We start from the raw sequence: 27,164 nt of genomic DNA on the forward strand, positions 1-27,164 counted from the left end.
CTGGAGGTTCAGGTAGCTCCTAGTACAGGGTATGCAAAGCTGCTCTAAGCAGGGGGAAGAAAGCACAGCAAGATATGTGTGAGGGGAATAGGGGACTGGCAAAAGAAAAGGACGGAGTAGCAGGGATTGTCACATAAAAAGTGCACTTTCAGGGTGGAAGATGGGGCTGCAGAATCCCTGACGTGTAGTAGAAGGCACAAGGACTGAGTACATGGAGTCCCAGTTGCAGCGGGGGTGTTGGGAACCGCCACCTAGGAGGAAGAAACAAAAGGCCAAGACCTGACTGGTGAGTAGCAAAGTCACAAAGGAGGTTGGGATGTGGAACCTTCCAGAAGCAGCCTGCCCACTCCTGGAGGAGCAGCCGCTGATGTCAATGCTTCTGGGGAGGTCACAGCTCGGAGCCCGTCACCTCGTCACACGCAGAGGTCGCACCGGGAGGTGCGTGTCCAGGCCAGGCTCTGCAGGGGCAGGGGCCTAAGGAGCAGTGGTGGCTGTGGCACTAAATTGGGTACTACACTTCTTTTGAGAAGGGTGCAGCTGAAGAGTAGAGGAAAATGGGGTCAAGATTCAAATTTTGGCTCTCAGAACATATGAATTTGCATTCTTCGATTATTTTTGAGCGTTTTCCAAATCCTTCCTTGGTCTTCTCCATTGTCTGTGGCTGGCCCTGAATTTGGGAGCCCCAGTGTGTGCAGTGAAGACAGCCTCCATGTGCCAAACAAAATGCAGTCCTCTTGGTGTGCGATCGTCTTCTCAGCATCTGGGGACTGAGTCATTTTTAAGTCAGAGCAACCATATTTGGTTAAAATTGTATTTTGCTGTTGCAATTCATAGGATGCTGTTTGGTACTGCTAACTTGTTTATGTCATCTGCCCAATGAATTGCTGGCTGGAAGCTTCTCCTTCAATACAAATATTCCTTGCCAGCTACTGTGGGTTTTATATGTTATTTTTTTTGGTAATAATCTAGGTCTTTTAGTGCTGCCAAACAATCTTCCCTTCTGCCATGTGGTGCAGCGTGCAGGGACAGCGCAGCATTCCCATAGCAGCCAGCTACAAGTGTGCTCTGAGACACAGGGGGGCTCAGCTGCTCAAAGGTCAGAGACATAATGATCCAACGCATGCAGATTTTAATTAAATACCTTTCAAAGCTCCTGCAGCCAAAGGCGAAAAACACACTGAGTGCCTAGATTATTTGCACACTGTCAATCTTTAATTAAGATACCTGAGATAAAGATTACCCTTACAGGACAAGACAGCAGCATGGGCACCTTGTGAATAAAGAGCTGTGTGAGAGCAAAGGGCACCTGGGCTCTCAAAAGTACAATTCAGCACTAGAGGTTTCACTTCAATCTCAGGACAGCTGGAGGAGAGCAATGCTTTGGGCTGCTTCTGTTCCTGGGCTGTTAGTTGCATTGTTATTACTTGCTGGATTGAGCTGTGAATCAAACCACTATGAAAAAAAGAGGCAGAAAAGAAACGTTTATGATGAACAGTAAGTACCATTGCTATTATCAATTGCAAATGGATTTATTCATATGGTGGGTTTTAAGTGCCAGTAATGGGAACAGAATGACTTTACTGCATATATTTTCTACCTACTTTCTGGCAGATATGTGTAACTAAATGATCTTTTGTTTTTTTTTCCCGTAATACAACAGGCCTCGTTTGTCCTCAGAACAGGGTAATCTAGTGTTCCACGCTGGCTCCAGCAAAAATATTGAATTTAGAACTGGACCACTGGGGAAAATAAAGCTTAATGAAGAAGATCTTGCAGAACTTTTTAGTCAGGTGATATAGTTACTTCTCCTTAATATGTCTTTGTTTCCAATTTTGTACGTTAATAGTTTAATTTTCTTCAGAATTTTTCTTAGCAAATGTTTGATGTGTTTTGTATGATTGTTATTTTATATTATTTCTGTCAGCACTTTAATATGAAAGTGAGCTATTGCGGACCTGTAATCAATTTGTTACATAAAGTAATTAAAAGATTAAATTGTGCATGGAACAGAGCTCTCTGTATTTAAAGAGACTTTATAATAGTAATGTTAAGCAAGAATAAAACTTTCCTAAGCTTTTAAAAAATCAAAGCTTGTTTTACATTTACTTTTTTTAAAAAAAATAGGTGAGAGAAAGTAGCGCAGAGATTCAAGAACTTAAGAAAGCCAGTGGTGTCTCTCAGAACGTGTCACACCAGGTTTCTCTGCTGGCTTCCAAGGTGAGCTGCACCCTCGTGTTGTACTCCACCAGCATTCCGTATTTTCCATTCCCCAGATTAACATAATTACCTGATGCATTTCAGTATTTCTCGGCTTCGATTCAGAAAACTGGGTCAGAGTCCATATTTAACATCAGCTCAGGGTCTGTTTAACATCAGAGATACTGAACCGGTATCTGTGGAGACAATGGAAATAGTCCTGTAATTCCCATAATTTCCAATTACTGGGATTCTTTTTCTGTTCACTGTCTCCATGGACTATGTCCTCTAACATTTATGGAAGTGAAATCTCACTAAGTTGAGGCTATGGACCAAATATGTTCTTAGACATGTTACCTAGATATTCCATTGCATGGGTGAAATGGGATGTAGAGATTTACAGTGGAAAGAAAATACCTGCGAGGAACTTTCCCCAGCTACTAAAGACTTTCTCCAACAGAAGATGGAAAACCTTTAAGTGACTTTGTTTAAGTGTCTTTTGTTAGAGTGCAGACATAATTTCATTATAGGAAAATATTTTATAGCCTGAGACCTCCAAGGGAAATTGTCCTAACATGTGTCTATGGTATTCCCTGATTCACTTTCTGCTTGCTATTTGTGGATCTAACCAACTGAGATATGCTGAACCTTTCCTGGGTTTTCAGTGTGCCCACTTCAGGCCTCAGTCCTTCGTATGGCTCACGAGCACCTGAGCAGTCCTGTTGGAATATTCATGTTCTTAATGTTAAATACCCTAATGCATCTTCAGAAGACTGTTTTTTTTTTTTTTTGTAGGCAAAATTGGACATACCTTTTTCATAAGCTGTCATTTTCTGAACTGCCTAAAGTATTTAAATCCCAGTGAATGGGACCTGATTTGAACCTGATTGTCACCTGGTTTCACACACAAGCTATACTCTTGTCTCCAAAGAAAGCACTTTGTCAGTCTACTGGCATCCAGCATGCCAGCACTGAGACCAACACGTACCTCTGCAGTGACTCTCATGCCAAGGACAACTTAATTTGTATTTCTCTTGCAGATCACAAATCTTGACAACAAACTTCAAAGCTTAGAGCAGGTGAGTAAATGGGAAAGAAAATGAAGATCAAAAAAGAAACATCTGACCCCAAGTAAGTAAGATAAGATTACAATGATTAAATAGCTAAATGATTTCTTTCCTCTCACACACTGCTCAGGAAAACCTTTTCTGGTAACAGGAGGTTAAAAAAAGCCAAGGTTTGTAAAGGAGGTGAAAAACCCTCTTACAAAACATAAACTGTGTAGGAGCCTGCATTCCTTAAAGGAAAAACAATTGTAGACTGAAGAATAACAACTAGATACCAAGGAAAAATAAACTCTTTCTTCACTGATCTGTCAAGACAAAGACTGGAGAATTTAAACTGGATTTTGTATTGTGCTGGAAATAGCTTATTTTCAACCATCAGCTGCTTCTCCATGAGTGTGTGACAAGCCACAGCTACTCCTGCCAGTAAAAGCAGTTGTCCGATGAGTCACTCATGAAATCAGGAAGATAAGATAACCAACTCTCCATCTAGACTCGCTAACAGCCTGCCATTGAGGAACAGTTTCTATTAATATTTACATCTTACAGAGCTTCGCTCATCCTAGTGCTTGCAGCCAGTCATCCTGTGTAAGATCAGTCATACTGAGTCATATTTTTGTACAGATGTGAGTGAAAGAGATTTAAAGTTTTGCAAATTAACCTTATTGAAAAAAGTGAGAGGGAAAACTCCAAGAACGAACGAAAAAAAAACACTACAACTTTGTCTTGAAAATAAATGCTGATGAAAAACTAAATAAGAAGGAAGCTAATTGCCTTCTCTCTTCCTGGGTTTCAGTCTCTCCAGAGGAAAGCCTGCAGCAGCAACCCCTGTGAGAACTCAGGGACCTGCGTGAACTCATTGGATGGTTTCTTTTGCATCTGTCCCAGCAACTGGCAGGTGAGTCTGTAGACTCCTTGAATGTGTGATGTGTGTTGTAACTGCAAGGCTGTACCTGGCTTAGCACAGTCGTGACAAAGCACACCATTTAAAAATTGTTCAGGATGGAGCGAGATATACCGAAGAGCAAAACGACCGTAACAGAGTCATCTCTTAGTTTAAGTGCAACACATTTGCTTCTCAACAACGCTGACATACAGCAAGAAAACTGAAGCCGCGACCACTGGGCCAGACCCTGCACTGTTAGACGTGGGTGATGCCCCATGGAGTCAGTGATGCTTGGCAGTTTCCACAGCAGAGAATTAGTCTTTGGTTTTTGCTGAGCAGCGTGAACTGAACTGCATACCTTGCTGTTGAGCTTACACAAGGGCGTAGAGAGAATGAAGGAAGGGAATGGTGTTTACTGAAGTCCAAAGAAGAAAAACAAATGGGGGTGTAAATAATCAGTCCCATTCTGGGTTTTTGAAATCCAAAGACCTTATTGGCAAAGGCTTTAATGGTGTTGTTACGTACATTTGAAGATGGAAAGTTCTATTTTTTTCCCAAAAGCTGTCAGCCTGAAAATTGTCCCAATGAGACTCGTGTCAAAATTGATGTAGTTTCAGTCCTAACAAAACAGCATCTCCTGAAAAAACAGTTTGAAAGAGAGTTTTCAGAGCCTTTTGCTAGGGAGCTGGAAAGTAGGGGGACGGAGAGTACTAAGCTGTCCATATGCTTTCTGCAGACATCTGAAATATTTTATCCCTCATCTGACTGATAACCAGGGTCACAGAAACACAGCTGAACAATAGAGTGTTGTTATAATGTTTCATAAGAGAAGCTGTGTTGATAGCAGCCCGTGGTTTGTGTATGTTTGGAAACTATATTAAACATTGGCTCCATGGTTTGCTTCATTTCTCTGTTATTTGGAAAATAAACTGGTTTTCCATTTCATCTTAGGGCCTCCTCTGTTCAGTGGATGTTAATGAATGCCAGATTTATGCTGGAACAGCACTGGGCTGCCAGAACGGAGCCACTTGTGTGAACACACCCGGCAGCTACAGGTAACTTTTCAAAACTATACACAAAAATGCTGTATAAAATACTGCTGTGTCTGCGCCACCTATCCCATCTGCAGCACAAGTTCTAGGAACAAGTCCATGTAGTATCTATACACTATATATCACCTCCTTTCAGTCTGAGAGGCCACAAAATCATTAGTACACTGTATAGACAAGCCTTCCACAGGCACAGATGCCCTCCAAAGCCATCACTTGCTTCAACACAGGAGCAGAGCTTTGCTCCAGCAAACTCTTCGGGATGTTGGAAACTTGCTGAACATATGGACACCCGCGTTCAGTGGCATCCCCAGCACGCTGCATAACTCTTGGAAATGCCTTTACCTGCTCCAGAAATACCAGCACTGCTGAGACTGGAGCTGCACAAGCAACAGATAGTGCTGTCAGATAGAAAGGGAGGAGAAATGCTGCCTGCAGCAGGCTGGCCAGAAGAGTGCTTGGGCACCACAGACACGAGGTTCCTGGGGCTCACCTTCCTCCAGCTGTGCCCAGGCAGAAGGCAGTCCTTGTTCAGCTCCTTAAGAAACATGCTCCCGTTTACAAGGCAAGCCAGCCTGAACATCCTGAGTCTTATTTTCCATAGTGGCAAATAATCTGGTAAATAAATAACTTTCAGATATAATACAAAGCTCTCCCTGTGCAATGGGAACAAGCAGGCTGGATAGCATGCCACAGCTTTCTTCAAAGCATCTTGTCTCCTGCTTCAGCATGAAAGTCTTAGCCCCCACAAATATTTGCTTGGTGTAACACTGCCTTACAGTGCTTTATCAGTTCTTGGAGGAACTTCACAAAAGGGAAATTCTCATGCAGTGTTCCACTTCAGCAGGGACACAGAGCCTGTTGAGATGTTACTGCGTGCATAAGGCTGCCTGACAGCTTTTCTTTGATTTTAAAGATCTTTCTAGCTTGCTTGCAGCTGTCCTCAATGCAAGACATTTATCAAGGAAACTCCGCACAAAGCAGCCTGCCTTTACTTATTGTTTCTTACTGAGCTCTGCGATGTGGCATACAGGTGTGTGGCTAAATTAAGGTTTGAGGGAACAAACCCTCTGCCTTTTTCTCAGGTGTTTTCATTGTGTTTCTATGGTCATGACTCCTGAAGTTTGTTCCCCAGTGTAATTCTTACAAATTACACAATTACTTCAAAGAAACTAGAACCTCTTTGTAAGTCATGGACATTGTGATATTACTGCTTTTGCATTATGCCTTCAGGATTATAGTTCAGTCCTTTCCCCAAATCCATTATACTGTCTTCACAGACTCCTTTCACATCATGTCCTACTTATTTCTGAGCGCTCCCCAGATGCTAAAACCATCCCCAAACAGGGTGACATGGCTCTTTTCAGCAGCTGTGAGAACATTGCTGCTGGTTTTTCTGGGGTCCAGCAACCCCTGTCACCCCAGTCCTGCTCTGGTGCAGTTACATACACCAGTGGGGACTGAGGGTAAAGAAAATGGTGATATTTAACTTCCCATAGACCTCGGCGATAACGCCAGGTGAAGGGCAGTGCTCTATCAGGTACTTTCAAATGGAGGGTAACGCAGTCTTCACTCCCTGTTCAGATTCTTTACTTGCAAGCTTCAAGCTCTAATTCAGGGAAGCATGGATCTATGAGGAAAAAGCAGGTATTCTAGAAATGCTTTCTGAATCAGCACCTCAATAGGACATGGCATCTTTTGGACAAAAGGCTGTGGGAATCCCCATGTCCATCAGACTCTTGCATCGCAACCAGCATGATGGGGGCCTCACCAGGACACGCAGGTAGCAATGGGAGAGGACCAGGGCAGTGCCACGCAGCACCGCTTTGCAGTTTGGCCGAAGCTCCTTGCGGCGTGGCCTACTTCTCGAAGCTGAGCAACTTCAAATGGGTAATGGATTAATCTTTGCCAGACTAGGCAGGAGACAGTGTCATTTTCTTTCTCCTTTGGAGCCTCTCCGATTGCCTTGCTGTGTCCTTTGGAGTTGAATGCGAGGCTGTGCATGTACTTTGAACGTTTGGGGGTGTTCTGCTTCCCTGTCCTGCTGACTCTCCGCTTGCCCAGCTTGTGCGACTGCACTTGCAAGATGGTGTTGGTGTATCTGCTGTCTCTCACACTAATAAACATGCAGTTTTACAGTACTGCGACTGCAGTTTTTAAGCCTGGGTTCATCTGGGTCGCTTGTCCTGGGTGCAGAGTTTAGTTATCTGCAATTGGCTTATCAAACTGCTTTTTCAGCTGATCACATGTTGCCATGGCAAGGATAGCACAGCTTACTAGTAAATTGCTCCAAGGTCCAGATCGGCTGCACTGGAATATCTGATTCAGACTGTGTAGGTAAATGCTAGTACAGAGTTTTTTTTTATTATTATTATTATATTTTATTTTATTTTTTTATTAACCAGCTTAAAAGCAAGTGAACAGGGCTGTGTGAGTGCTATATGTCTCTGTGGGGATCAGACATCTCAGCACATAACTTGCATCGAAATAAGTGTCTCACTTTCATTTTATTAAAAGTTAGCTGATTGGAGTCTTTCTGCAGTTTTAGTCCCATTCACTTAGTTGTATTTCGGATTCAGTTTTTGTCCATGTGGAAATAAAGGGCCAGAGAAAAAGGAAACATCCCCTGATGGCCTAGAAACTCCTAGTTTCAGTTCCATTGTGTCTGCGCAATGCTGTGACTAAGGCGATGCAGGATGCATCCCTTCAGCCTGCAGCTTTATTCCTCCTACCTCAGCAGACCCTCGTACCGCCACTGTCACCCCACAGGGTGTGAGGCTGCCCCGCTCCCTGGGACGGGCTGGATGTGGGATAGGAGGGAATGGCCCCGGCTGGGCCACCTCCCAGATGAGCGCTCAGCGGCAGTGAAGCTGCCGCATGGTGAAGAGCTAACACCACCATCTCCTGCAGTGGTGGGGATTTAAAAAACGAACAAACAAAAATAATAACAACAAAAAAAAATCAAAGGAACTGTGGTGCCTCCTGTAGCTTGTACACCTCTGCTTTGGGAGGGAGTGCAGGGAATGATGTCTGGATCGCTGTGAAGGTGAGTGGGGTTGCTCCTTGTGTATGGACACAGACAGGAGATAAGCACCAAGCCTCTGGATGGCAAAGCATTTTTGCATATTGCTAGAGGTAGAGCTTTAGGTACCCGGCAACACAAGAAGGTGAAAAGCAAAGTTAAGGTGCTCTCTGGCTGAAGTGGGGATTTCCAGGCTCATATTCTGCTGAAGTCTCACTTTAATTGTTTCATTTTTCTTGAATTTGTGGTTGTAACAAAAATCTGTGGATACTCCTATGGGCCTGGACAGTCACGGATATGAGCAAGTCCCACACAGCTCTTCAGTCTCTGCTAGACAGGAGCCTTGCCTCTGGCTGTAGGATTATTAATGGGATTGTCAGTACTGCTAAGTACACAGGGACTTCATGAGGAACACCGTATAAATAAAGACTGCAGAATATTATCTTACCATGGCAACACGTGATCTTTAAGTGCTATATAGAAATAACGTATTGATTTTTCTGTCTGCTTTCACCATTAGCTGCTCCTGTACTCCAGAAACCTATGGGTCTCACTGTGCCTCGAAGTTTGATGACTGCCAGGGAGGAGCTGAGACGCTCTGTGAGCATGGCATCTGCATAGATGCAGAAAGGGATCAGCCCAACAAAGTAAGGAACAATGTATAAGTCTCATTATGCAAGGCAGCACGAACGTGCAACAAATTGTGCTCGGTACCACAAAACTGTGTAGCACTGAAAAGACATCAAGAAATGCCGCTGCACAATGCACTGCACAAAGAAATGCCATATAACATCGCTGATGTCCCAAGGACAGCAGAAAGAACTGGAAATGCTTTGCGTCTTGTTAAAGATACTCATGAAAGTATTAGATCTACAATTACATCCATTGGGAGCTTGGGAATAGTCTTTCAACAGTCAAAGTCTCATTTGAAATATCATATTCTTACCATTCATTATGTGGGGAGTTCAGTACTCAGTTGCTGGAATATTTTATTACTTAAACGATTCAGAAGGACAAACATGGTTCTTGTTTTCCTTTGGAAAAGCAATACCAATGGAACACTGACTGCTGGCCTGGTGGCTGCTGCCTGTGTTTGGGGCTCTGTACCATCCATTTGACTCCATCACTGACTCTAGGGCTCAGCTGTCCAAGTGCCTGTACTGGGTGGATGCTAACATGTACTCGAATGGCCTTCTGTAACAAGCCAGATAATTGTTTTTGGGACAAAATCTGGGTACAGGGTGTTCACTCCAAAGACATGGATGGAAGATGCCAGCTTTGGCTCTTTCCACTCAGAGCAGCCCTCCAAAACTACCCTGGCAGGCTTCTGCTCCTCAGTGTTCCTATACACCCATGCACCATTCCAGCCACACCACATATTCTTTGTGCTAAAATGATTTTTTGCTCCATTTGTAGAAATTTTCACAACTCATCACTTGTTTTCTACCTATTTTTGTGGAGAAATCTTTTCAAAAGGATTCAGTGCTGGCTTAACAGCATCTGCTCTTGTGTCAGTCAACAATACAGTTTCCATTAGCTTTAATTGTACCAAAGCTAGATACATATTGAGTCTGGCCATTAGTAAAGTTTAGAAGAGAGAAAATTGTTGTTAATGAAAATGTATATTTTCAACTTAATGTCATCTCTTCGTATTATATAGGTTACTGAACAGTTTGCATACAGCCAAGCTGACTCCAGGTTGCTTACACTGATCTCTCTTGTATAGTTTAGAAGACATTTTATAAAACGAACTCTTGCCCTTTTCTTGGCTGTTCTTCTACCTGTCTTAAATATGTAATGTGCTGTTTGCTGTGGCAGCCCAAGTACCACTGTATCTGTGCCACTGGCTGGATGTCCCCTCCTGGCAGCCCCGCCTGCAGCGCCGATATAGATGAATGCAGCCTCCCTAATCCCCCGTGTTCACAGAACCCGCCTGTGCAGTGCCACAACACACTTGGCTCCTACTCGTGTGGCCCCTGCCCCACAGGTACCGTGTCCTTCCTTGCTTCTATGTTGGGAGGGGGTGGCAGCAAGTAGGACTGGCGGTGTGTCATAAACAGACCGGGGATCCATATGGGAATTATCCCATGAAATGCTCCAGTCTGTATTCTACAGAATAAATGCCTACAGGTTATGGCTTATCTATATAACACATAGATAATTTTACGTAGTGGAGTCTAATGCATGATTTATCCCATCCTAAACAGAGCATCTAAATAGGTCAGATGAATAACATTCTTGAAGTACCTATTTTTTTCCAATGATTTTAATGGGAGCCCAGAACAACTAGTTTGGGATAGGTAAGATGAATCCTTCCCAGTATGTGTAGGGCTAGCTTCATGTCAGTATGCCCATTGTCCCAAGGTAATATAAAAATCTAATTATCCCTTCAAACCATAAATCCTATGATCCATCTTCCTGAGTAGGGTATGTTGTATGTATAGGAAGTGTATATGAGGAGCATTTGAAGATTTAACCAGAGTTATAATAAAACTTTGCTGCAAATTTTACACGTTCACTAGACCAGAATTGTCTCCTCTTCGGATTAAACTGTGTTTGATTCTGACATATCCACAATACAGTTAAAATAAAGCATTCTTATACAAATACCTTCACCTTTTTGTGTTTGTAACATATTTTGCAGACCAGCATTAATTATCATCAGTTATCAGAGGGGCAGGTCTTCTCTTGTGTTACTGAGGGGAAATTCAAAAGGCATATTTTTCTACTCTAGGAGAAGATCTGGCCAAAGGAGAAAATGAAAAAGTCAAGCGTTTTCTAATTTAATGTCTCTCCTGTGCTTCTTTTTAGGCTGGCAAGGAAATGGCCACAGCTGCCAAGACATTAATGAATGTGAAAGTAATAATGGAGGCTGCTCAACTGCACCAATGGTTCCATGTATCAACACAATGGGATCCTTCCACTGTGGACTATGTCCACCAGGTAAAATAATGGAATTTTTTGTTGATAGAACTATAGAAAGAATTAAAAGATGAAGATTTAACACATTTGAGCCTGTTTTATGATATAGTTAAGAAGCTGTAGACTGGTTTTATATAAAGAATACCACATACACAAATATGTAACATTTTTGCATTTTCTACAGTGCTATACTGTAATATAGGATGTGGAGCTCACAAATATTCAAACTGCTTCAGCTATTAATGAACATTTTGTAGAGTAGGTGTTTGTTGGTGCATCATCTGAAATGTGATTCTCTTGTATTAGGTAGCCCCTTTTGGTGTTAAAGCTTTTATTTTATAAGGTACTTCCTTTAAAAAAATCAATGGGAGACAGGGATTGCATAATTACAATAGTAATTTCATTGTCTGTTTTAATTAAAAGAGTATCCCGTGTGCCATAAATCAGCTGTATTATCTGTCTTTAAAAAAAGGCTAGATAATTGTTTGTCACACTCTGACTGCTTTGTAAAACAGCAGTGTTTCCATTGCAATACAGGTCAAATAGAGGAAGCGGTGACTTCTGTCCATATAATTTGTGTTCTATGGTTTCAATTGCTTTACGAGATGCATGCAATCAATATGGGAAATACTAGCATGAAAAAGGGTTTCTAATTGACCTTCCGACTGCCATCTGAATGGCAGCAGGCTGCAGTTACTGAAGGCTCTCCGTTACTGGGGGCTGAAGGGCTATCAGCATGATAGAAACGTGGCCTCGGGCTAATTTTGGTGTGGTGCAGTGGACCTCAGTTCTGGCCGTGCAGTCGTTCCTCAGCATTTTGGTCCTGCAGAGCCTCCCAAGAGGAGGCAGACGTTGCATTCGAAACCCAAGGGCAGCTCTGGCACGCAGCGGGAAGCCCTGAAGTGGTTGGGGCTGGCTGCGTGCAGAAGTGTGGGCAGGGCAGCACGTGGTGGCTGAGAGACCTGAGATCCTATGGCCTCACTCTGACCTCACCTATATTTGGGTAGCGCTAATACAACTCTTTTATAAAATCATGTGGAAATTTAGTTAAGATCAGAATCCATCCTTGCAACATAGGAACATAATAAATATGCCAGGTTTTACTCCAGAAGGTTATTTAACTTTCTCTCTTTAGCTGCAAAGACTGTGATTTTACACCATAAATTAATGTTTTTTCTCACCAGACGATTGTTTTGCTGCTGATGCTCATGGAACATAGTTTGTTACAGACTAACTAAGGTTTACCTCTGTACAGGTTATGAAGGGGATGGACAAACATGTACCCAGGTTGATATCTGCTCAATAAATAATGGAGGTTGCCATCCACTGGCAACTTGTACCTCTGTTTCAGGTATGATGCTCTTGTAAGGTCTGTGAGGACAGTGTGAATCTCAAGAAAATAGTCCATTTGAACCCACTTTGTAGCAAAATATTTATAATGCAGCCCCTTCTCCATAGTCAGTTTTGCCTTACTCAGAGGAGTTCACAGGCAGGTTGGCTAAAGTCAACAGCCACAGACATTGACAGAAACAGATTGAGGCTCCACACAAAAGAGCAGATTTCATCATAAAAATGTGGAGATCTTCACCATTTCCCTTCAATGGGGTTTTCCAGCTTCAGCTACTTGTGACTATTGTTCTCCTTCCTATAAATATCCTTTTAGTAATTCCACCACTTCCCGTGAAGCTTACTTTGGACTCTCAGGTACAAAAAACCAGGGATCTTTTCATGATCAGAGAGGCAAAGACCAGGGAAAGTACCAAAAGATCAAATAAGTTGGAATATATAAAGGCTCAGCTTCAAAATGTCAAGGAACTGTCTTGTCATGGTTGGTACTGTCATTTTAACAAGGACTGAACTACTTTCTGTGTCTTTTGCCTGATCTCCCAAGGACTAATGCCATTTTGTTCCTGCACATCTGGGTACACTGGAAATGGATATGGGCCAAACGGATGCTCTCCCCTCAGTGATATCTGTCAGCTACAAAACCCTTGTGCAAATGGTCAGTGCGTGGTAAGTGCTTGACTCCTCACAGTCTCCCTGCTGTGCTCAGGGAAGTTAGTGCTGTGGATCTGAGGATTTTGATACTTCTGTTGTGGAAGATACTTATTATGATGATTTTGGAGAAATGTTCACAAATGGTAAATTTGTTGTTCAAGTAGAGTCTGATCTTGTTTGTCCATGTTGTTCTACAGATATCCTTCTTTTGATGATTCTGGGAGTCAGGGGGGAAATGGGCCATATGATGTTTTTGCCTTTCACTTTCCTGATTTTCTGTTCTAAAGGAGATGATCCCCTCTTTCCCACTCCTCCCCTTACCCTTTTCTGTGCATCCCTCACTCACTTCTGTGGGTACTTGTTGTCTTTTCGCTCAGCTATTTAAAGGACCTTTTGTGCCCAGTTCTCATCTACTTTTTCTAACTATTTAGAAACTATTTTAGTCAGTCTATTAAAAGAAATTATGTATTCCCTCAAATTTATCCTAACATACAACTATAAGCAATCATGGTTGCAAACTATTGCTTAAAGATAATGATAACCAGATAGTTCAGCAATGAGATTTTGAGTTATCTAATAAAATAGGGTACACCAGAGCTATATTTGACCAGTGTAATGACAGATGAAGTTTAATGTTAATTAAATACCAGGCAACGCAGATAGGAAAGTACTGTTTTATTTTCTAAAATATCATTATAGCCTTTAATACACAGAAAATCTCTTTCTATCTCTTCCATGATACTGAAAATCTCTGTTCAGGATACAGAGGATGTGATCAGAGAATGTACAGGGAAATAAAAGAAATATAGCACATTGAATATGTGACATCAAAGCTGGCAGTTAGCATGTGCCATGGAATACCACACTCTGCTTTAACTGTAAAAAGTATATCTAGAAAACAACAAATACGAGAAAAGAGGGCGTAAGAAATTAAAACAATTACAGATATGGAAAGACTTGATTACAAGGCATAGTAAAGGTCAAGACAAAACAAATGGGAAAAAGACAGGAATAATACAAAGAAGTAAGTGCAAGTGTTCCCATTTAACATCCGTCAGGGTGAAAAATAAAGTAACATCCACATAACTGCAGTGCAGACTTCTAAGAGAACAGGCTAGAGAGAAATGATTATAAACCACTGTTATCTTGGCTTGCTATTTTTAAGTTTTAGATAATATCATTAACCTGTGTGTAGGATGATCATTTCAAAACCAGGCAAACAGTTTCCTGAATGATTAAATGAATACAGATTTTGACTTTCTAAAAAGTACCTTGAAAGAGCTCTGCAAAGAAACAACCTGACAGAAACAGCAAACAGCTAGATAATCTATTAGGCTTTTGGTTTATGGTGGTATTCATTGCTTACCATCAAGACCATTGAACTCCAAATGATTTATTTCTTTGTTCTGATATCTCCACATAAAGTAAGTGTAAATGTCAGTGTTTCTACCAACTACGTTGATTCTTTTATATGATCCATGATCATTAAGTTTATTGCGTTTTTTTATACCTGTAGGCAACGATCTTTGGGTATTTCTGCCTGTGCAATGCAGGCTGGACAGGCCCTAATTGTACAGAAAACATTGACGAATGCTCTAGCAACCCATGCCAGAATGGGGGAAGCTGCACTGATGGGATCAACAGCTACACCTGTGAGTGCACCAGTGCCTGGACAGGACCACAGTGCCAGACTGCCCAGCAAGGTATGTCCGGGATATCCTCCTCTGGAGAAAAAAGCTAATGTTGGTGAACTACAGGTCCTGGTCCCTTGGAGTTAAAGTTTTCCACAATTTTTTCTTTATAACTGCTTTGTTTAGCAATAGGAGCGTAACACTGGAGTAGCAGGCCTACTGGCCGTGACTGGACTCCAGTTAACCTAAAATCAAATTGCTGTTCCTGAGAAGTGGTCTGGTAAGCTGGGTGAGAAAGAGGGTTTGATATAAGGGAAACAGATTTACAAGAGAAGATAGTAATTTTTTTCTTCTGTGCATACAATTTCATTCGTTGCAAAGCTCAGAGGTCCTGATATTTTTAGTTAACATGAAAAGCCAGAAAAGGTTTTCAAAACAGTAATGTAATGGAAGAAATGTTATCCATGAAACTAGGAACGTGGAGTTTACAGTGTTCCTACTTGTACGATTTCTTCTGAATATGTATTCTTCTTTTTTTTTTTTTTTTTTTTTTTTTTGAGGGGGGGGATTATTTTGCCATTAATTTTGATTAAACAAAGTCAGGATAGCATTCCAGTGAGTGTCTCTGTGGCATCCATCTGTCAGATGGCTCCTGTGTATTGCAGATTGATGTGAAAAAAGCAGATTAACTTTTCATAGAATACAGAATGTGAACTTTCACTGAGCCACTGTGAAATCTGTTCTATATTAGAGCTACTTCAAGCTCTTTCTGCTTTCCTTATATGTCTAACCAGTAATTTTTTGTTATTAAGAATAGAGATGTGGAAAAAATACTTAACCATTCAAAATGTGAAGAACAGAAAATCATTGACAAATTATAATGTATCAATCTTTCTCTTAGTTCTTAATCAAAGGAAGAATAATACATTCTGTGATATGATAATTATGAATCTCGTTGAGAAATTGTGAGATGTTTTAGATGGACACTTCAAAGAAAATTATATTCTTTTTACCATTCCCTCATACAAAATACTTCAGTTCGCTGATAATTGAGTATTTCTTTGCTGTCAGTTGAATGTTAATCTACAGCTGCTTCTTGCAATGCACAGCTGTATGTGCATTGTATTTTGGGTTCTTTATGGACATATTTTTCTGTAGCTGTTTGGGATTCCCAGTTCACAGCTCCCATTCACTTAATGGCTCAATGAGAGAACAGACCATGGTATATTATAAGAGGTGATATCAGAACCAGAAATCTGACCCAAAAGGATGTATAGCACAATGAAACATCTGAAGGATACATTCTGTGATGCACCACTACTGAGAAAGACAATTTTATGTCATTTTTCATTTTTTGTATCATTTATCATTCAAAATGTCATTTCAGTGTCATTTAAATGTCATTTCAGTGCCAGTGGAAATTCTGAAGATTTCAGTCCAGAGTTAGTCTTCTGGAAACAAACTAGTTTACTGATAGTTTTCTGAGACAGAATCAAAAACTTTTGGCAGAATTCACATTTTCCTGCTGAAAGATCTTTACTCTTTTTCCTGGAACTACTTTTCTCTCAGGGAGTATTTTTTCCCATTTTTTGTGATGTCATTCCACTTTAGAGGAAATCCTGAAGTCTTTCATAATAGTATCTTTTATCCTTGCTTTAAATGTTTAGGAAACCAAAGCTAAAAGTTTGGTTTTGTTTAAGTTTGCACTATGATAGCACAAATTAATCCATTTACTTTTCCACTTCTGCAGCTTGTGGAGGATATCTCTCAGGCTCCAGGGGGACTTTCAGTTACCCGAACAACCCAAGCAACCAGCGGTACGATACCAGGGTCAGCTGCGCTTGGGTTATTCAGACTGATCCCAGCAAGGTAAAAAAAGAGTTCAGGTTAAAGAAACCTTCACTCTGCAGGACACCTCAGTTCATCAGAGCAAATGTGACCATCTTCATGTCACACATTCCCAGTATTGTGACCTATATTAAGGGATCTATATTTTGGATATATTTTTGACTTTCCATGGGAATGAAATAAGTTGCTTTATAAACTAGTGGCTGCTAGTGTTTTATAAAGCATTATATGTATGTGACATATCCTCAACTTTAAGCCTTAGAGCCACTACTGCTGTCTTCAGCAGAACTACATTAAAGCACATAGGCAGGGAATCTGAACTTACATAAAGCTGTGTGTGTCACTATTTATCTCGAGTAGGTTCATAATACACTGATTTTATATGTGCAAAAGAAAGATCATTTCATTTTTTTTTAACTCCCATGGTAATATTTTCAATCATAGAAAGGATAAGAAATGTTAACTATCTGATGAGAAAGCTTCCGTGGGAAACCTGGAGTAAAGTATTATATGCTCAATTTCAAGCTTTTCTAACTATATCATGTAGCAGACACAGACAAATGATATCAATTATTAGTTTATAGGAATAATACTGTTTCCAGATAACTTCCCTGTCCAAATTCTTTCTGATCTTCTCTCCTTTCTTTTGATCCTTAAGATTCCGTAATATATTCTTCTATCCTGGAATTTTTCAGGAAATCACATAATGACTCCAAAGCGAATAGATTCTCACAACTGCATGAACAAATAAATCTTTCCTGTGCAGAGTTACAGCATAAATTATTTTAGCAGATGCAAAAAAAGATATTTTTTGTTTTGCTACTTCCTGTTAGATTCTGCGTATTATTTTCCCGGTCTTCCAACTGAAGGCAAGTAATGACTGTAACTCTGAGTTCCTTCAAATCCATGATGGGGCTTCAGCATCAATGCACATGCTGGGAAAATACTGTGGTTCCACACCTCCCACAGAGCTTTTCAGTTCCCACAACTCCCTTTATTTTTGGTTGTACTCAAATCACGCCATTACAGATGGAGGTTTTACTGTTCAGTGGGAATCTCGAGATCCTGGTAAGTTTGATGAAATGTCAGGTAATTTAATGTGTTCATAGCTTTGGAGCAAAATGAATGATTTACTTACTTTAATTAGAAAACATTAAGAGCAATAGGACAATATTTTACTAGGGGATGAGGCTGAAATTTAGACACGTGTCATTTTAAGCTATTTAAACTCCAACTTTAGGCCTCTGTGTGAATAATTTTCTGCTAGTTTTTAAGGCTGCTTTTTGCCCCCTGTGAGGAATCCCCTATAGAACATACAATCCTGGAGATGGCATTCTTCTGATTAATTCTCTTTTCTCACAGAAGTTTCTAGTACATTGAGCAGGCAAGTTACCCTTTTTTTTCCACTGGCAATTTACACGAGGATCATGCTTTCCAAACATTCTAGGATCAAACTGTTTGAAATTTAATTTCAAATTATCTGTGATGTTTTTGGTATGATTTGCAGGCTGTTACTGCTTGAATTCTTGGTAACACCACTTGTGTGATTCTTCCAGGAGTCTTGGAAGTGCATTTCTAGAGATAAAGCCTAAATATATCTTGTGCAGCATCAAGCTCACTTCACTGTTCTGTGTAGAACCATCTAGAAACAAAACTGTGCACTGGATTGTGTCCTGAAAAGTCACAGAGAAAAAAAAAAAAGTATAGAAAATTCTGGGGGAAACTATTTCTTTATTTTAAGAAATATTTATTAAAATGTTCTTTTAATGTTTGTTTTTTTTTTCCCTTTTAATTGATATTGTTAGATAGATAATTACTAACTGACAAATATGGATACTGAACAGTGAAAACAGATCTTTAGAAAGAAATAAAACCAGAGGTATAGAGTTAACCAAACTAGCTCTTCCTCAGGTATAAGACACAAGTTACCCCTACCATTACCCAGCTGTTATGGGGAGAGAGGAGTTCTTTTATGATAAGAACATAAAACAGCTTTCCCTGTAATTAATATTTAAAAAAATGAAAACAGTCTTATGCTAGGGTAAAACATGGAGATTCTATTTACAAAGAATAGAAATTCAGATTAATTTTGTAAATCCAATCAAAAACATAGTGCATTCTATTTTTAAAACAAATGCTTTTGACCATTTTCCGAAAGATACTTCCATTACAACTGTGAGAGAATATTTCTTTTAGAAAGCAGATGAGGAAATACATATATATGTATATTTATAACTGAATTGTAAAATTAATTATAAAATGTAAAGAAAGAAGTAACTTGTTGGTTTATTTGTTTGTTGTTGTTTGTTTGTTTGTTTCTGAATGTATTCTGAATTCCAAAGTGCTACCTAATTTTGAAATTTTTGACAATTCAGCTTTTGTCCTGATATGCAGTGTTAATGACTGTGTTGTTCCACGTTTCTTTTCTGTTAGAATGCGGTGGTGAGCTGACAGGTACTTATGGCTCGATAACCTCTCCAGGATACCCTGGTAACTATCCTGTAAACAGAGACTGTTTCTGGACCATTTCAACCAGTCCTGGCCTCCTCATCACTTTTGCCTTTGGCACACTAAGCCTAGAACACCATGAAAACTGCAGTTATGACCATTTAGAGGTAAAGTTTAATTGTGGATTATGACATCATTTTATGGCAATGTTGTTGCAAAACAAGATATTTCAAAACTTTTTGTATGTACAGAAGTAGACTGTATGAATATAAATCCTAGGTTGAAATGTTCATTTGTACTTAACTCCAGTCATTGATGCACTCAGATTCAAAAAGAGGATGAAATCCCACTCCACTGAAGTCAGTGGAAATCCTACAGCTAGAGGGGATGGGATTCATGGCCAAGCATCTGATGGGAAGCTTTCACTTTCTTGAAATGTTTGGTCTCCAAACTGCTAGCAGAATGTCAAGCCGTAGAGGTTCAGCTTAAGTAAAACTATCACGGGAAGGTATCTAAGACTAATAGATTCCTTTTATTGTACAGTCCATGACCTGGTGGGTGAGCATAGGACTTTCTCTCAAGTGCAAAGTAATGGTTACAGAATTCACCAATGCCCACTCATGAAAATAAGATGGTTTGGAGCAGCATATACTCCGTAACTGGGCACTGCATGGGATGATTTGAGGAAAACACTTCAACATTAGATCTCCTGATACTTTCTTACCCTTTCACAACCCCTTTGATGACTCTCCTAGAAGCACCCTCACAGCTATGCTGGTTGGTCTATTTCTTACTTCCTGTGTGTCTGGAGGAAACTTCCTATGAGCTTCCACCATCCACACTATTTCCTAGGCCCCTTTATGTAACTTTAAGAGTGTTTGTACTGTCCAGAGCTGGCACACATCTGATACTCCTAAACAATGATTTATCATTCTGTCTAGATTCGAGATGGTCTTCTTCCACAAGACCCTGTTGTTGGTAAATACTGTAGCACCGGATCTCCACCCCCACTCCAAACCACTGGTCCATATGCCTGGATTCACTTTCACTCTGATGACTCAGTTACTGATAAAGGTTTCCACATTGTCTATACAACATCGCTTGGTAAGTAATTTTCAGCTTTAAAGTTTAGCCTGTGACATTCCCAGGATATAACCAACAGGACATGAATGGATGTAATTAACATTTACTATTTAATAATACAGAAAACCTCTTAGATTTGCAGTCATTGCTCAGAGCCACCCTAAACTGGAAGAGTTCTTATAGTTGTGAATATCTCAAGTAACATTTTGTTTTCTTAATATAGCAGATCCAAGTTGTGGAGGAAACTACACTGATAGTGAAGGGGTTATCACGTCCCCTTTCTGGCCTAACCCTTTTATCAACAACCAACAATGTATCTACATTATCAGACAACCAGAAGATGAAAAAATATACCTCAACTTCACCCATATGGAGCTGGAGAGTCACAGCGATTGCTCATTGAATTATATTGAGGTGACTTTTCTTAAACAGTTAATATGAAAGGTTAATTACGTGTGTACAAAGAAAGGCAGCATAATTTCTGTCCCAAGTGCCACTACAGAGACGGGTGTTAATCAAAGGACTAAGCATACCAATTTATTAGGGTCCAAAAGTCACAGGGGCTAAAAGAGCAGGACTATACATTTAGAATGAAGATAAGAGAACAAGAAAATCTATCTACATAATACTAATACTAATTCTTAACCAGCTATACATGATTAAGATGGAGTTTGGACCATAGGTAAATGCATGCCAAATACAAGAGAAATAGAAATAATGCCACAGCTTCTATGAGGCATTTTCCAGTGCCTGATGGTGTGATGCTGAAAATTTGGTTTTGGCGCAAAAACAAAGCCTGCGATTTAAATATCGCCAGAGCCCATCTGACCACCCCAGCCAGGTGTAGGGCAGTGGGGGGCAACCCTGGGTGATGGGCACCCCACTGGGGGAAAGGAGCAAGCCAAGGTTGGGCTGGGACGTGGGCTTATGGTTGGGTCTGGCTCGGTGGGGCCCATGGCCGGGAGCTGGAGCCTGGCTCTGCTGCAGCTGTGATGGGGCAGGGGCTGACAGCACTGGGAGCTGACATGGGGCTCTGGGTCCTAGGCAGAGTGGGGGAGTGCCCAGGAAAGGCTGGTCAGGGCCTGGTGGTGCCTTTGGGGTCTGACAAGCTCTGGTGGGATTTTAATCACCAGCTTGTGCCCTGTGTCCTGCCACCCCATCCCCGTGCTCCTCTGTGCCACATCCCAGCTCACCATATCTCAAGGCATCATAAACACCTCATCCTACATGGAATGGCTGCTCATTAGTGCTGTCTGTACAAAACTGCAGTTGTACCTCAGGGAGATTAACAAACATAAAACCAATTTGGCACCAACCCCTGGTTGATTTAGCCCTCACGGCTAAACCAGGCACAGGGAAGCTGGTGGCTGGTGGGGAGGCTCTGGGGGGAGCAGCCCTGGCCCAAGGCCTGGCAGAACTAAGGCTGAGCTTACAGATGGCTACAACAGGAGCAGCATGGCGCTGCGGGGCCGCACGGTTACGTGGCTTTGTGCTTAAGCTCTTTCTGACCAAGAGCGGCATAGGCCCCTGTGAGCTCCCTTTAGTTAATCTGTTTTTAAAAGATTTGTTATTGTGCTAACATCATTCCCGTCCCTCCTCCTCTAACCCAGAGACTTTGGTTGGAATGAAGTGTAATTAATTTCTGAAATGAGAGGGGAAGTGTGTTTAATGAAAACAGACAGCTTTTGTTTGTTTGGCCTGGTACTCCTCTTGCCTAATTGCTGGCAGAACAGCGGCTAAATTCACAGCAGTCAGAGAAACAAAACCATTTCTGTTGAATGCAATCAGTTTGTATTAATTCAGCAAGGCATTTACCTTGTTGTTTGCTGATCTGTCACAAGCAGTTCAGTTTTCCTGTATTTCTGTCTATCTCAACACCTCTTCTCCTTCCCTCTCCCTTAGTCTGCTCAGCCCAGAGCAGAGAAACACAGCCAGCATTTTCTGACGCAGGAAATGTGGTTACGAGTAAAGTACCATCTTCCTTTTTCAAGGCCTGATTTTCCACATATACTTTTCTAAAATATTGTCTCATTGGGTTTTATGATGAAGTTCAAGTAGGGAGATAGGTTTTGGATGTTTAAGTTGCTTTAAAATCACTCTCTGATGATTGTTTTGTCACATTGAAAAATTGCAGATTATTCCTACCCCTGGTGATATCAGGAAATCTGCAGTTTCCACTGCAGCCAGACAGAGCTCACAAACACTTGCTCAGGGAAGGATGTTTATTCTTCTGCTAAGGAAGGAGCAGCCTGGAACCAGGGGTCTGCAATAAGAAACTAGACGCAATAAAACTTATTTAAGAAAGGCTGTGACATAGTGCTGCAGAGGTAAGGTGTTAGGCAAGCCAGCTCCTTCTCCTTGCCATCCTTCTAACTGGCAATATGAGACATTATTCACATAGTTTAGAGAACCTGTTATTTTTATCACTACTCACTGGACTTTATAAACCAAAAATGTAAGTAGAAACAGGTCAAGAAAAAATGTGAACTCATGTGAACTGTAGTTCTGGAACCTTTCACTTCTGTATAAAGATCTTGTAAAAATTCCAACACAAATTCTGATCTTAGTTACTCCCCTGTAAATCCAGAACGACTCTGTCACCTGGAACTTAGGTCCCAGGGAAATTTAAAATATCTGTTAGAGAGTCAGAAAGCTGTCTAACCAGTGGAGATGGCCAAAGCTGAGCAAGCTCTGGATGCACCTATTCTTTCTTATGCACAGTCTGTGGGTTCAGGTCCTGAAGTTTGGAAGTGCAAATATCTCTTTTACTGCACGTCCCCTTAATAATCATGATTTGTAATCAACTTCTGGGATAGTGCACAAGGTACATTTTTCCTTTGATCAGAAAATTGATTAAGGTTAGTGCAGTAGCAGTGTAAAAGGTAGAACCTAAAAATGTTTCCCCGATATAGTTTCCCTGTCATTTTCTTGCGTTGGACCCTTCAGACAAAATATGGAAAGACATCAGTATACCTTTTTACTGCTTGTGGGTCTCAGAGTTGCACCTTTTGTTCTTGAGCTGCCTGGCTGTGTTGATGTACAGGTGTGATGTGATGTGATTTTTCTGAAGAAGTGCTGTTGAAAGGTCATTATAAACTTCATGGCCAGAGCAAGGAAATGACAAAGCCTCTTCTTTTTCCACAGCAGGGTTTTAGTGCTGGCAAAATTTTCATAGTTGTCACTGGTGAGCACCTGACCTGCCTCTTTAATACTAAAGATGTCATTTTTGGAAGCACATGCTCAAATTGTGCTAAAGCTGTGATTCATAGAGAAAATCTGTTTCATCCTAGTGTCCTGTGACAGTAGCGTGTGTGTGTGTGTGTGCCTTCTGTGTCAATCATCCAATCCTTCATTTGAGTTCTCATAAGTCACTTGTGCCAATTACTGTGGTGGCCCTTTTACCCCTCTTATGAATAAGTATAATAGTTGCTCCTTTTGTTATTTAGCAGTTCTTGTGAGATTATAGTGCTATCCAGGTGTCAAATCCCAAGACTTTTATGATCTGACATAATTCTTTTTTTCTTGTTGATGATTAGGTTCGAGATGGTGACAGTGAGATGTCTTCTTTAATTACCAAATTCTGTCATAGTACACTTACGTCTCCAATCACTTCTACCAGCAACAGTCTCTGGATCAAGTTCAAGTCTGATGCTTCTGTGCAGCGAGCTAGCTTCAGGGCCATTTATCAAGTTGGTAAGAAGAACTGATGACTTGCACAGTGAACTGATCTGTAATTTGGTCACTTTCAGTCATTCCTGTGCTATATTATCCATATAATGGGTACCAGACAAACTTCAAAAGAAAGGGGAAAAAGTCATTTTATTTATTTATATCTACTTTTAGAAATGCACAGATGATGTCTGTCCTAGGTCCGTGGTAGGCAGTTCTACCATATTTGGAAATACATTCCCCATTTTTTCTCTTAACAAGTCACTTAACACTAACATTCCAAAGATGATATAGCTATAATTCTGCCTAAATCTTTATATTTTTGTTATTTCTTTTAGTTCTTAATCACAAACACATCTGTCTAAGCATGTGAAAGAAACAAGTCAAATCCATAAGTTTTCATGGATAGAGTTAAACTGGTCTTTTGTATATACACATTTATGCTATAGTCACAGCCATACTTTCTTTTAAACACATTCTTAATCCTACCTGGATGACCCACAGTAGACACTGTGAGAACATAGGCTTTAAGGGCTGGTTTTCTTGTAAAGCCATAGTGATATTTGATAGACATGATTATACATTCCTTGAAACCATTCATCACAACTACTGATTCCTGGTGTCTGTTGGCAGCCTGTGGAGGTTTCCTGTCTGGAGCAGGCAGTATCCATTCACCGTATTACCCCAGGGTATCATCTCACCCAAAGACCTGTGAGTGGATTATCTCCCAGCCAGCTGGCAAAGTGGTGATTCTTAACTTTATCGACTTTGACATTCGAAATACAAGCACTTGTGACTCAGACTACGTTGAGGTAAAGAATAATACACATGTACTATGAATAACCTTAAGAAATTCTTCTCTGTGTATTCCTTCTCATACTCATCTCCACCAAAGCAGAACTACTTGATTTACTAAGGATGTCTTTTATAGTATTCTTATGAATTCATTTATGCTTACAACTTTAATACCGTAGAACTTTGTATGGAATATATTGAATATACTGTTCTTCAGGTCAGAGATGGCAACAACACAGACTCTCCTCTTTTGGAGAAATACTGTGGTACAACTGTACCATCCAGAGTGCAATCCACACGGAACAATCTCTACATTAAATTCAGAGCTTTCTCTCTTACCAACCTTGGCTTCAGAGCTGAGTACTGGCCATTAGATACAGGTAAGTTTTTTTTTGTTTTGTTTTGTGTATAGAGCGTTGGGATAGTCCAGATTTTCCTGTATGCTGAAAACATAGCTTTACAAAGTTATAATGGGAGATAAATTCTGAATGTGTCACTGTGTAGTATTCATGAGGCAAAAAAGACCATGACATTTCAGAAAGAAAAGTAACCAATTTTATAGGTGCCTCAGTGTTGAATTAATTTGTCATTTAACTTGATGTTCTAAATCTTTACAGTATGTGGAGAGTCTCTCACTGGACCAGAAGGAACCATTACAAGTCCTGGTCATCCAGATGTCTACCCCCATGGTATTAACTGTACCTGGACTATCAACATTCAACCTGGCTACCTTATCCGTCTGACGTTCACTTCATTTAATTTGGCATTTGATTATAATTGCAGAAATGATTATCTTGAAATATATGACAACAGCACTATGCAAAAATTGGGAAGGTGAATATGTCCATTAGCATACAGAACTTAATTACTGTAGAACATACACTGCTCTGTAGATCTCTCTATCCAATTTGCTAGCTTAAATTTTGTGTATACATTAACTGCTCTGCTTTGCTGAAACATTAACAGCAATCCCCCTCCCTCACATAGTAAAGGCAGCTTCCTTTCTTTGACCAGGGAATGAGAACCACATTTAATAAATGCTATACTGAGAGAAACTGACTTAGGTCAAGAAGACAGCTTTTTTAAGGAGAGGATTCAATTGATGCCTTTGTCCAGCTCCATTAACATTCTGATTCATGGGAAATGAGTTCAAAGCTTTAATATATCTGTATCCAGGAAAAGACACTTGCAGAAATGAAAGAAAGATAACTTAAAAGATTGTGCATTTGGATGTCAGCAAAAACTATACCACTAAATGGAAGTCATTGTTTTATAGGATTTTGTTTTCATTTTCTTCTGATATGCAATGGTATATTACAGAAGAAAAGGTTGGCAAATCCTGCCCGTCCCCCTCCCCTGCCCCCTTCAACAGGTGGAATATATACAGGATTTTCTTGCCAACCTAGAATTCAAGAACATCTGAACTACATGAACAAGGTACTGAGCAGCACCTATGGACTGTAAAGTTGCTGGGTGACATGGCAGTATTTTGAAAAATAAGGAGCAAATGACTGTCGTAATAGAATGGAGAGTGTTTTGCAACCTTACTCTTTTGCTAACTACTCTGACTCCTACAAAAGAATAGAATATGTTGTAGACACAGCATGGACTAATTTCGGTAAGATTTGACAACTTGACAAACAGTTTTTCCTCTGACTTTGCCACACAACTTAGCTTTGTATCATTATGCGTGTATCGTACTATTTAGCACCATGATACAGGGTATATAGTTGGGATCTCTATCATTCAGTGGAGACATTTGTGTACATGCAACTCTTCAAACTTTTTGTGAAAGATGAATCCTCTTCCAGTAATACAGATGCTTCATAAAACACTGCCTCTCAATTTGGGTCTTCTTTTTGCTGCAGGTACTGTGGAAGATCAATTCCACCATCACTCACCAGTGGTGGCAACATGATGACGTTGTACTTTGTGACCGATCACAGTATTTCATCTGAAGGCTTCTCAGCTCATTATATCTCCATGGATGCATCAAAAGGTAATATGTCAGTATGTTCATTATGCAAATTAAATGTTTTCAGTTATCACTGTAAATAACCACTATAAGAAACAGAAATATTATTTTCTGTTTTAACAGAAGCCTGCCTGGTGCCTCTTCTACCCCTTCTTATTTATAGCTACTTGACTTACAAGCTTTTCCTCTCTGGGAAATATGGCCAAATCAGAAAGGAATTTCTATAAGCAACACTGCAGTTTTCCTTAGAAAGACAGTAAATGATGACATGGCAGAACTGCATGAATTATTTAGGAAAAGTGTTTCTTGAATTTGCTTTGTCCATTCTGAGCTGAACATATGTGATATAGGAAACAGCAATCATGGACAACTCACTTGAATGAGAGACTACCTGAACATCTCAGGTGCCATAAAAAATTAGTTTAGTCCCTATTTAGGTACAGTGTTGATGTTGGGTATGGAAAAGACACATAGTATGAAATTTGGTACAGCAGCAAAATAACCTGAAAGCACAAGCTGTTTTCCTTTCCTTTCCTTTCCTTTCCTTTCCTTTCCTTTCCTTTCCTTTCCTTTCCTTT

At 40.4% G+C, this 27,164-nt stretch overlaps 1 protein-coding gene across 1 annotated transcript in view; it reads left to right on the forward strand.

Moving 5' to 3' along the window:
- The first annotated feature begins 1,281 nt into the window (after positions 1-1,281).
- Positions 1,282-27,164, forward strand: part of CUBN (cubilin) — a 142,519-nt gene continuing 116,636 nt past the window's right edge. The window contains exons 1-22 of the mRNA XM_080581470.1: positions 1,282-1,494; positions 1,661-1,790; positions 2,125-2,217; positions 3,237-3,275; positions 4,057-4,158; positions 5,098-5,201; positions 8,738-8,864; positions 10,036-10,204; positions 11,029-11,160; positions 12,395-12,490; positions 13,031-13,152; positions 14,654-14,840; positions 16,519-16,637; positions 17,450-17,684; positions 19,050-19,231; positions 20,006-20,168; positions 20,371-20,561; positions 23,684-23,840; positions 24,450-24,628; positions 24,829-24,991; positions 25,229-25,445; positions 26,480-26,610. Coding sequence (XP_080437596.1) covers positions 1,376-1,494; positions 1,661-1,790; positions 2,125-2,217; positions 3,237-3,275; positions 4,057-4,158; positions 5,098-5,201; positions 8,738-8,864; positions 10,036-10,204; positions 11,029-11,160; positions 12,395-12,490; positions 13,031-13,152; positions 14,654-14,840; positions 16,519-16,637; positions 17,450-17,684; positions 19,050-19,231; positions 20,006-20,168; positions 20,371-20,561; positions 23,684-23,840; positions 24,450-24,628; positions 24,829-24,991; positions 25,229-25,445; positions 26,480-26,610 — 3,157 coding nt within the window. The 5' untranslated portion in view covers positions 1,282-1,375. The remainder of the gene's footprint in view (positions 1,495-1,660; positions 1,791-2,124; positions 2,218-3,236; positions 3,276-4,056; positions 4,159-5,097; positions 5,202-8,737; positions 8,865-10,035; positions 10,205-11,028; positions 11,161-12,394; positions 12,491-13,030; positions 13,153-14,653; positions 14,841-16,518; positions 16,638-17,449; positions 17,685-19,049; positions 19,232-20,005; positions 20,169-20,370; positions 20,562-23,683; positions 23,841-24,449; positions 24,629-24,828; positions 24,992-25,228; positions 25,446-26,479; positions 26,611-27,164) is intronic.

Source organism: Anser brachyrhynchus, assembly GCF_964034855.1.
Source record: "Anser brachyrhynchus genome assembly, chromosome: 2".
Lineage (NCBI taxonomy): Eukaryota > Metazoa > Chordata > Aves > Anseriformes > Anatidae > Anser > Anser brachyrhynchus.